Below are 11970 nucleotides of genomic sequence, written 5' to 3'. Positions count from 1 at the left end.
TTAGATTTCACATTAGTACATATTTATTATTCATATATTTATATTTTTCGTCTTCATCGAACACACACTTCTGTGCGTTAATGCTGAACATAAACTCAAATTTGCAGAAATAATAATGTGAACATGTCACCTTTAAAATGTCACACCACACTCGTTAGTGATAATCAGCATCTACAAGTTACTGTTAAATATATGAGTAAACAACCACATTTATATAACATTATGTATAATAGACTTTACACATTACATAGTGTATTATGTATGAATGAACATTAGTCTGACCAGGTGCTGAAAGGTTTTAATGTGAATCTTCCTCGTCTCCTCATCCTAACTTTTCTTATCTCCTACTTTCTTTCAGCTGGATGCTGTACCTCTCGCTCCCTCTCTTTCCCTCCCTCTCCCTCTCTCTCCCTCTCTCTCAGGTTGGACAGCTTGTTCAAGTCGAATGCTATTAGTTCTGGGTCAGCGTCTGGACTTTCTCTACACCCCAACAACACCTTTTCACCAGGCAGGGATTCCAGCCACCATTAATCAGAGCGGTGACAGCCCATGGATGTCAGTAAATATGTTTCCCTCACTGACTCTTTTTCCCACCACTTTCCTCTCTCTCTCTCTCTCTCTCCACTGCTTCTACGATTTTTCTTTTTTCTTCCGTTCTTTGGGGTTTGATGTTGCTTTGATTTTATACAATGGAAGCTCTCCTGTACATGTAGAAGTTAAATAGTTACCTCTGCGTTTGTTGGTCTGTCTGTTTGTTTGTTAGATTAACTGATAAAACTTGTTGGAAGTATGTGGGGTGGGCCGGGGAAGAACAAACTGAATTTTGGTTTGGATCTGGATCAGGATGCAGATCTAGGATTTACTAGTTCGTTCACTTTCATTAACATTGTGACGGTGTTTTGCTGCATTTTTTCCTGGATTTTTCACAGAATAATTTAAAGATCTTGATGAAAAAAGAAATCAGGAATTAGGGGATTGAGCTTCATAAGTGTGAAACCAAATGTTGGGCACGGGCGGAGGTACGTGCTCTACTGAGTATCATCTAGTTTTAGGTTGAATAGATAGTTTTGGTCTGGAGAGAAGGAGCAAAATAAAACTCTTTTCCTTTTCGTTGCCTGCTTCACCAAATATTCTCCACAACAAGTTCTCTTCTGAAAATATTTCATGCTTGTTTTATTGTTTTTGTTTGCGTTGAACAGAAGTGTTTACCAGGTGCTTAAGAATGTTGTCTGAACAAAATGTCTCTCACTGTGACAGCTTCCTCTCCTGGGCGGGTGGTGCAGCTGACAGGAGGGGATGAGTGTTGGCTTGCACGGTGGCTGCTGGTATGCGTATGTAAGAGAGGGTGTGTGTGTGTGTGTGTGTGTGTGTGTGTGTGTGTGTGTGTGATGCAGGCACAGGGCCAACAACAGCCAGTTGGACATGTGAGTGCCCATCTCGGGTACCTGCTGCTCCAGAAGCAGCTGTAACGTAGCCACCCATGGACGTGCAATCAGGTTGGTGGCCACTGAAAGCTGATAACGCTGCAGTTTAGCGCTTTCTCTCTGCGACAGGCGTTCCTCATGACAACAACTCAGACTTGGAGCCAGAGAAGTAAACAGAGAGCAGGTAGAGCTGGAGGAGAGAGACACCGTGACAGAGATGAGGAGATAAAGGGAGGGTTGAGGGGAGGCCGAGCGAGAGAGGACACAAATGGTGACCTTTGCAAAGATGGATTTGTTTACCAACAAATGTCCTCGCTGTCAACACCTGCCGCAGAGTGACCTTCACACGGCGACAGAGCTGACGGCGCTCATCTGTTCATCTTTGCAGCCACTTGTCAGCACTAAGTCGCTTCAAATCGACAGACGACATGAGGCAGATTCCTGCTGCGTCCGTCGATGCTCGGAGCCCTTTCTCTCCATTCAATCACTATTAGCTGTGATCACGTGGGCTGAGGTGCCCGTGATGATTCCAATCATCTGTGATAAATGCAGGAGATGCTCTTTAATGTTGTAGGATGTATGAACCTATTCTGTTTAATAATCTCCGTACAGCAACATCGAGTTCAATATTTGTGCAGCCACTGCGTCTTTGTCCTAATCGTATATTCTATTCTGGCGTGTTATATATATATTATCATGAATTTTGTCCCATAATGTGATGTCTGTTGTTTCTTATACAAAGCATGTGTTGTTCTGTTTGAAACAAACTTACTTTGCTTTGCTCTGCATCACAAACTATATCTCCCCGATCTGACCCCTGATCCAGATCCAGATCCACAACACAATTTAACGGGACACATTCCACATCTTTCAGCAGGTTTCATGGAAATCTGTTCAGTTGTTTTTGTGTAATCTTGCTTACAAACAAACAAACAAACAAACAAACAAACAGACAGACAGAGGTGTAAACATAACACTCATGGTGGAGGTAATTAATGAATAGGAGTTTGGAGCCATAACAACTAATAATTCTCATTCCACACACACACACACACACACACACACACACACACACACACACACACACACACACAGTGTGATTGTGTAATACTTTATTACTCAACTATTACTCAGTTTATTTATTTAATGGATCTTCCCAGGAAATATCTTTCACATGAGTGTACTTGTGTAACCAGTTTGACAATAAAAACTTTGTATGATCCTTCTAACCAGCAGATGGCACTGTTGAGCTGAAGCAGTTAATCAGTAGGCCTGCTGTGACTTGTTCTATTAACACAACAATAAAACAGTGGACATGGTATTTGTGTTGTAGTGTCATTATTGTTATTATTATTATTTTTACCAACCACCAGGAGGCATTTAACAGAACCAGTTTCACATCTCTCAGAACCAGGCCGTCATGTGACCGTCAACATATTATATACATATATATATTATAGAAAAAAAAGAATGAATCAGTGTCGTCTTTAGAGCTTCATGTAGCTTTCAGCATCGTGTCTTGAGCCAATGTTTAAAAGAACTCATCTCTTCCACTTAAAAAGTATATTAAAATATATTTCTGTTGTAGGACGAGGTTTTTAATAGTTTTAGTAATTCTATGAACCAAAATAAGTTATTAAGCGATTAACACTTATCTTACCAACAAAAATAATCAACTTAAGTTCTAAGATCGTCTGTCGAACAAAAATGGTGGAGAATTCCAAACATTTTGATTTAGATATGATATAATATATAAACACATATATACCGTAGATACATATGAAGGCTTTATATTCTTGACTCACAGGAGACTGTGGTAGAGACACACACACACAGTCGTGTCTTCATTTAGTTGATTTCAATGAAGACCTTTAACTTTAACCAGAGTTTCTAATCCTAACCTTGACTTCACCTTAAAATGTAATGATTTATGTTCTGAGGACTTTTTGTCCCCGTTATGTGACTGGTTATACAGACTATCCCTACATGAGTAATATCTGGATCACACACACAGAGGAAATGTAAGCTGATGTATCTTTTGATGCCACCACACAATGGAGGCCCTCACTCGTACACGTCTTCCTGCTGCATCCACATTATTTCAGCGAGTGATCCGTCAGAATGAAACAACCTTCAGCTTCAGTCCTGCCACCCTCTCCCTTCCAACAATAGATTTTCTCATGCACCCAAACTATTTCTCACCACAGTGAAGTGGTTTGTGAAGTACCCGAGAGGCTGTTCAGTCCTCTTTACATTCAGAACACCAGAACAAAGTGTGCTTTCACATTCAAAGACATGCCGAGCCTCCCTCACAGCACGGACGGCATTGGTTTGCATTAGCTTGTAACGTAGATGTAATTGAAGAAACAAGAGTGTCTGCTCTGGGTCTGTAATTATGGTTTCTGTCTGCTTCTGAGGACAAAGACAAATTATTTACCACAGACTAGGAAATCCCCAAACTACTGAGAGAGGATTTTATAACCTGGAACATCTCCAGAGAGGCCTGTAACAACCAAGTCACACTAACTGAAGTTGTTAAGCTGTAAAATCAAGTTGAAGTCTCATGTTTAATTATTTCATATTAGATCAGCTATGCTAAACAGGGAAGCAGAGTGAACTGTCTTTGTGGCATTTGTACAACCCTTCTCACTTAACATGTCGACTCTGGTGTCACCACAAGATATATATTTTATTCATAGACCAAAAATAATAAACAAAAATATAAAGCATCACATCAACTTTTCATAGGCAGAGAAAAATAGAGGGTATAATTTTATACAAGACATCTAACAAGCAGGAAAAAAAAGCATAAATCACGACTAATATTAACTATTACAGTGAAAAATTTAGACAAGGGGATAAAACACAAGCACTATAAGTTGAAGAGTGTATAAAAATGACAAATTTGCTTGCAAAAATATTCCCTACTGGGTAATTACATCGACTACGGGGTTTACGAGCCCATTAGGATCAGGGCCGCTGTGTTCAAGGACACTAAAAGCTCTACACAGAGCCGTCTTGTCTCAGATCGGTAGATGCTACTGTTTCTGAAACAACCTGACGTTATAGTTAGAAGGTTCACAAGTCCTAATCAGCGTCTAAACCAGCTTTAAGTTAAATCTCATGGCTTTGCTGTTCTCTTGAGTCCCTACAATGTTAAAGATTAGCACCACTGGGCTGGCATTAACATCAAACGCTGGGTTCATGTAAATAAGTACTATAAAAAGATTCAATATATTGTCCGTGTTCACCCACTGTGTCTTTGTCTCGTGTTATGGAACCAGAAGGAAATTGATCCACTTCCACCACAGCGGGTGGCTGAGAGGAAACGGGACAAAAGCTACGACTATGCTTTTTTCTCCAACTCAACATTTTTTGCTTATTTTTTGTTCCCCAGCTTCCAAAACCACCGACATTATGAAGGTCACATAATAACACATGTAAGTCCTACATGTACACAGACCTAAAAAACAGGGACATGCTATTTACACGCCGCCGTCTATCTAAAAGTTTCCCTTTGTGCTTTGTGCTGAATCTGCTTTTCGTCTTCACAGGTTTTCTGTTACATGTGACACATGTTCTGTCACGTCAGACAATATCTTCAACGTGTTATCACCTCATCAAGAATAACCGGGAGCATCATGCATCTGCTTTCAGTACGGAACTCTTGTTATGACGATCCTGAGTGAACAAAGAGTCATTATTACTGATAATACAAAAATAAAACCCATGTCATGGACTGCTGAGAATTAAAGACGTGAAGTAAACTTCCTGCCATCTTTACACGTGCTGCAGAGTACTCCTGCCACACACAAGTAATCTAACTACATTTTGTGTGTTCAGTTTGTCATTTAACTACAAGTTTGCAGAGTAATACAGTTTATGAGATGTTTTTTGAAGGGTTGCGTAAAAACCTATTATGTACTAACTACTACATAATACAATGCTGCAAATGAATTTTGTACGTTGGCAAAACTTCCTGAAATTAACGCAGGCAATATTTCATGTAACAACAAAATACAACTGTCAATGAATGAACAAAATATTCACGTTTAACAAAAGTGCATCATCCTCCTGGTGACATTTTATGAATAGAATTGTCTTTAAATACTCATATTTAAAGGGTTAAATCCCTTCTGCTCTACTGTTTCCTGAAGCATCACACTGCTTCGTCAGAATAATTTGTCCCACATTTCAAATCAGTGAATTACAACAGAGTATTAGGGCCACACCGAAGAAAAAATAACCTGAGATTTCGAGAATAAAGTCAGAATCGATAAGAAAAAGTTCCATGCTTGAATTCGTTCTAACAACTACCCTTTGATGTAACAACAGCAACCGCAGAGGCAACTTCCTGTATGGTTCTTTCTTCAGAATACAGTTCCTCGCTCAATCTTTATAATAATATGATGCTAATGTGCCTATAGAGGAATCATTACGGTGTTTGGGAAATGTATACGACAGTATAACTTAACAAGTTGCTCCTGATTCCTCATTTTAACACAGATGATAAACTGGTCTTCTGATATTCCCCTTTTAAAATGACACGCAGCCTAAATTTACCTCTTTTTGTAATCTCAGGTATTTTTTCCCCTTTACGTGACCCGAATACTCTGTTGAGAGGATTTTTTTACAGCGATCAGAGGGAAAAGTTTGATCCAAACTTTGACAGATTTTTTGCTTAATCATTTGTTTCTGTCTGAAACTGTTACTTGCGTCCTCAGATTGCCGGAGGCTGCAAACGACAAACAAACGAGGCTTACAGTACAGTCCTTCACACAGTGTTTGAAAATGATGGCTCCATTATTCCATCATCTTAATACAGGATCCAATGCCCAGATACAGGAACACAGTCAAGTGAGATGTATTTAACATGATCTTACACATGCTTTACAAAGTTGTTATTAATGCTTAAAAAAAAAATCTTTTTTTTAAATCCACGGTTCACTTTTAACATCTGTACACATGTAAAACATAAAAACCAAGAAAATGAAAAGAGCAAAGAAAATAAGAATCTCTTAATAAAAAAAAACAAAAACAACCCTCCTCACATTGCTACAGCCTTTCTGGCACAAAGATGCCAAAGGAAAATATTCATTCTGGACAAAATGTAGAGATCCTGCTAACATGGTTCTGCTTTAATGCACTTGTCCCCATTCGCCACAAACATCATGTTTATAAAAAGTGCTACTGACAGCTGGTGGGGGAGGAAGGACTGAGTTACAGATCGAGGAGGGGCTTGTCTTTCCGTACTTGTGTAGCCGTTCTTTTCTGCATGGAGTCTGTGTTTTTAGTCACGTGGTGTTCAGGAAGCAGGTGGATGAAGGGCTTCCCTAGGAGACACTGGAGCAGCGGATGCTCGGGGAGCCCATTTGTGTGAGCACCTTGTCAAGCCACTGCAGGGGGCCGTTCAGGTGGAGCTCGATCCAGCAGGGGGTGCTGGTCACTGTCTGTCGCCTGGGAGAGGAGAGGCAGATGTTAGAGAGACAGAGAAAGTTGTTTAGAGGACAGGAGAGGGGTGAGTTAACTTCAAAAAAGATGTCTCAGCAAAGTGAAACAAACGCACTTTCATTTTTGACGTCACACAGGACACGAGAGGCCGGCTTCAGGCAACAAAAGAAAAGAAAGTGCACGATAAACAGGATGAATGCTCATCAGTTAGTCACACTTCAAAATGAGTGTGAAGTGAACTGAAAAACAATCCATGTGTGTTTGTGTCATCATTTCTTTTGACTGAAGATCTAATCAATGTTTCATGTCTACAATAATTTAGTTTTATATGGAAACATCTTTTCAATGCCTCATCCACATAGTGAGGAGTTTAATTTAGAATGTACATATCTGAGCTGCATGATTTCCCTCTGGTTTATAGTTTGATTCATCATAAGTGTTGGTCTGAATAACTCTGATGAATCAGTTGGATGTTGTGTCAGATGTTTCACGAGATTTGTCTGATTTTATGAATTAAAAAAAGAGGAGGTAAAAGGGACAGAGTATGAAAAACAACCGACAGGCAGCAGGAAGAGGCTTGGGTGGAGAGAGAGAAGAAGAAGGAGGAGGGCTTGGCTGGTCCAGTAACCTGAATCCTGTTTTTAAGTGTATCCACATGTGAGCGTTGGGTCTGGACAGGGCTGCTGTGCAGTCGCTCACAGAACAAAGGTTTCTCCCTTGTGGAAACCTTTCATCCAATCATCTGCCCTCCTTTATTCCGTCTCCTCCTTTCTTACTATCAGTGAGTCAGACTTTGTGGAAAATAGGGTGGGGATGGAAGAGGGAAAGTCTGACATCTCTTTTTGACACAGCCCATGTGTGTTTGTTTAAAAATAGTCTGGCGTGCCAGCTGGGGCCTGTTTCTACTGATGAGGGCTCTGCAACGTCACACACCGGATTCACCAGAGTGTGAGCAGATGCCTGAGAGCGGGGGCGGCTGGATTGCGGGATGTGATTCACGCTGTCTGTTTGTTTCTATTGTGTATACATAAGGGCTCGATCTTTGCACAGTGCTGCTGACAAGTTGGTATGGAGCTTTATCTTCTGTTAAGCAGTTCAGCTCTGAAGCGGTCGAGGTTTACGTTTAGGAAACGAGTGAGTGGCTACAGCTTACCTGTACTCGGCTCCCCAGCCCTTAACAAAGCTCATGCGGATGGTGCACATCCTGGTGAGTTGGTACACGGCCTCAAAGCCCTGGTTAACTGACTGGGCCAGCAAGGCAGCAAACTCCTGGTTGTTGAAGATCTTCAGGTTGCATCCTGGAGGAAACAGATGCTTTAGAAAAAAAGCCACTTCATTTTTAAAGTTCTAAAAATATTTAGGAGCGTTAACTAGTTCTGTATCATCCATTTAATGTAGATTTGGCAAACTAACACGGTCCTCTAATGTTTCACCACACTGGCAGGCAGGAGAAAGTCATCAAAACTCAACTTTACAACTTACAATCTAGTAGTCTCCACATATACAGTATACGTTCCCCAGCTGTGATATTTAAGGACAACACAATTTCAAAACATAAAAAAAGAAAATAAAAGCATCTGCAAACCTGTTTGTTTTTGTGTATGTTGGCCTCCGCCTATTTGGTAAATTGATCATATTTACATTCCACTTAATAATTCATACAGACAATCTCCCATTGATATTTTGTCTTTAGTGTCTTATGCAAAGGGCATGTGGACAGAAAGACGAGAAGATCAAAGAGGACAACCATCAACCTCTGTCAATCATTCTTCACTGTCTTGCTCTCTTTTCTCTCCACTGTCTCCATTTGTACATCTCTGCGTCCTTAAGTTTACACTCTCCATCTCTGTCTGCTTGACACACACCTGGTGGGATCTTGCAGACTGTGGCGGGGTGCCAGCCGTAGCGTTGGTTACAGTTTGGGCTCTGGACAAAGATGGCGCTGTCGCTGAGACACTCAGCAAACACTTCTCCTCCGATGTAATACAGCCGCACACCCCGGCCTTCATGAAAACAGAAAAACAAACCCCTCAGCTAAAAATGGGTAAAGAAGCACTGTGTGATGCTAAATAATGATTTGAGTGGAACTGTACCGATGTGTCTGCGTGTTAACTCCACTGATGCGTTGCGGTTGACGTTGGACAACAGGCCCAGACAGAAGCGCTCCGAGTTGGATGGGTCCGTGAAGCCGTCCACTGTCAGCGACGGCTGTGAGGCGTGGAAGGTCTCTCCTACTCGCTGGTTCAGCTCATAGTATGAAATAGAGCACCAGAAGGCCGGCTCACAGTATGTCACTGGCTGAAGGTCTGACACAGAGACACAGAGAAAGAAGGTTTCATCAAACCAAATGGAAAGACACAAAGTAGAAACAGAAGAAAAGGAGTACAATGTACAGGGTGGTTGAAATGTGCAGATCAATTAGAAGAGGTTGAAATAAAACAGGCAAAAAGAAACGTATTAGAGCAAAAGAAGAAGAAGGGGGAAAACAGAAAAATGATGGCCATAAAACAGAGGAGCTGGTAGACAAAATGGAAGTGAAGAGCAAAAAGGAGGAGGCAAATGGGTGAAATGTGGGGAGAAAAGGGGCTGAGGTAAAGGGGGAAAAGAAGCGCCACCAAAGAAAACATTAGGCTGGGCTTGCATCACAAAATGTCAAACCCATACGTCGTTTCCCAGAAGCTTTTACCAGATAAAATGTGGAAACTTAACCCTCACTGAAGGGACAATGGAGCCAAGATGGTCAAATTACAGGCTTATCCGTGATAGTTTTCAGTAACTTCAACTGGTTCTGGTAATTTGCTCTTTTTCCCCTCAACGTGGCCACTCTCTAACAGCTTCAACATTTCGTCCTTGGCTTTTGAAGTCCAGAGCAAAGCTGGACAGCACTGCCAAATGAAACTGGTGTGATTTTGTTATTTCACCAGTAGCTTTCCAGCCAAGCCCCCTGGCGTTCTTCCATCCTGATGGAAAAAAAATGTAGGATATTGTCATTGATGTTAGTGTTGGCTGGATGGTGTCTTGGCCTGTTCGGCAGCTCACATGGTGCGAGGAAGACAAAGGCTTCTTTCATCACCTGGTTTCCTCTCTCAGAGTTAAATCAAACAGAATTCCCACGGGGGAGATACACCATTGAATCATTTGTCTATATGTGGACGCAGGCAGACAGAAAAGTACACAAACACAGACTGGCGCACAGACACACAGCCCTTACCTAAGTTGCTGTGTGTGGGTGAAACAGGGTTAGGTGACAGGTTCGGGGAGCTTGTGTCCATGCTGTGGGTCATCTGGTGGTCGCTGGTCTCACCATCCTCACTGAGGTATCCTGGTGGTGGCGTTTCTGAGACACACAAACACACAGACAAGTCATTACATTTGTGTTGCATGAACACATTCACATTCAATAATCATTTTTAACAATGCACAGCCACGTTGATGTTATCAGGAGTCCCTCAGAATCTCAGTTAATCATATTTGACATAGGAACAGATGCTTGTCAGTGCTCAACTAGAGACCAGGTCAACTAATAGGAAACTGTAAGTGGGTAATTGAAAGTCAAATAATCAAACTACTGATAAAGTGAGTCAAAGAGAAGACGGCAATGTGACTGATCAATGTATGATGTTAACAGCCTGACACTCGGATGCTGTGGCTAATTGGACTTGGTATGAAAAGGATTCTCTAAGGCTGAACAATGGGGTCCAGATATTTTCCTGAATATTCCTTTCACGAATGAAAGCAACTGACCGGAGTTCAATGCTCGTCTGAAAGCAGCTGTACAAGTCTTGAGAGTTAAAGCAGCATCAGAGACATAGGACCCTATCATACATGCAAAGCAGTGCAAAGTCTTTCTTAGCTGTTATTTAGCGCCCGTGTTGTGAAATAGCAAATGCACTTGACTGTGAGCAAAGAGAACTGATTTCCTCTAGAGAGAAGCACGCTCTCTCTCTCTCTACCTAATATCCACCGTTATAATAGCACATTTGATAAAGAGCACCTGACTTGTGAAGGGAAAGCGAGATGAAACTCTGATTGGTGTAATGCCTGTAACACTTGGCACAGCAACTATTTATTTTGCCAACTAGCTAAAGTGGATTTGGGTTTGCCCTAAATGCACTTGCACCATGCGCTTTAGGCCATGTGCTTCTCTAATAGAGCCCTGAGTGCGAATGGTGTTAGGAGGCTTGCTGGTACCTGGTATGTAGTTGCTCTGGGGCTCAATTCCAGCAGGGAAGTTGGTGTTTTCGGGGATTGAATGGCTGTAGTCATCCAGCGGCGGGAACTCACTGGGGATTTCTGTGTGTCTGGGCACCAGCACAGGTGGTAGTACTGTCCAATAGACATAAAAGCAGACAGACACACACACAGAGCATACCAATAGTGATTGGTAACATGTCTGGATAACAAAAAAATATTATACAACAAAACAATAAAAGAACCATGATTGTTTCTGCAGAGGAGATAAACCTCATACCTGGTGTCTCCACTCTCTGGTAGTGGTACGGGTTGACGCACACTTCATCCTTCTTTGTGTGGAAGGCATACTCGCACAACTCCACCGCCCGCAGCTCATGGTGGGACTGCAGGTCGGGCCAGCGCCACAGACGGCAGTAGATGACATGGGGCAGACCTTTTCTGTGGGAAACCTGCAGACGGCCATCCAGAGACCTGCAGACAGGAGGAGAAGCAGAGACGTCTCTTAATAATGTGCAACTTTTTGTTTTGAGATACAGCTTGTTTGTCTTCAATAACTTTCTGGTGATGACATTATTAAAACAATCTGACCTGTTTAATCTAGTTAATGTCTGATCTGTGTTCTTTTTCTACTTTGTCAAAGAAAAATCTATTTTATTTGCATTCTTTTATTGTTTGCCTCATTGTAAGGATGTTCTTAGATGTTATTGATGTGATGATTGTCTCAGTCCTTTGAGAGTTGAAGCAAAAGTTAGTCAAACTCAGTGGAGACATTATGACATTGTGTGTGAATACAAACTTTTTTTCCCCACAGCATAATAAATATCATTGGATTTTGTTTTCATTCATTCTTCACATTGGAATCAACCAAACATAACTCTGTCCTCAAAACCCATCAAACACT

At 41.5% G+C, this 11970-nt stretch overlaps 1 protein-coding gene and 1 long non-coding RNA gene across 2 annotated transcripts in view; one reads left to right on the top strand and one right to left on the bottom strand.

Annotated features, from left to right (window-relative positions):
• The first annotated feature begins 394 nt into the window (after positions 1-394).
• On the top strand, positions 395-6693 carry LOC138410001 (uncharacterized). Its single transcript, XR_011242801.1, has 2 exons — positions 395-555; positions 1258-6693. It is a non-coding gene; the product is annotated as an uncharacterized lncRNA (long non-coding RNA).
• Positions 4095-11970, bottom strand: part of LOC109637282 (mothers against decapentaplegic homolog 3) — a 25946-nt gene continuing 18070 nt past the window's right edge. Inside the window, exons 2-8 of the mRNA XM_020099530.2 lie at positions 11347-11540; positions 11067-11201; positions 10087-10212; positions 8969-9181; positions 8741-8878; positions 8029-8173; positions 4095-6881 (exon numbers count right to left, since the gene is read on the bottom strand). Of these exons, the coding sequence (XP_019955089.1) occupies positions 6758-6881; positions 8029-8173; positions 8741-8878; positions 8969-9181; positions 10087-10212; positions 11067-11201; positions 11347-11540 (1075 nt within the window). The 3' untranslated portion in view covers positions 4095-6757. The remainder of the gene's footprint in view (positions 6882-8028; positions 8174-8740; positions 8879-8968; positions 9182-10086; positions 10213-11066; positions 11202-11346; positions 11541-11970) is intronic.

This window comes from Paralichthys olivaceus, chromosome 1, assembly GCF_024713975.1.
Source record: "Paralichthys olivaceus isolate ysfri-2021 chromosome 1, ASM2471397v2, whole genome shotgun sequence".
NCBI lineage: Eukaryota > Metazoa > Chordata > Actinopteri > Pleuronectiformes > Paralichthyidae > Paralichthys > Paralichthys olivaceus.
The sequence above is the reverse complement of the archived record's forward strand: the minus strand, read 5'-3'. Positions and strand labels throughout refer to the sequence as shown.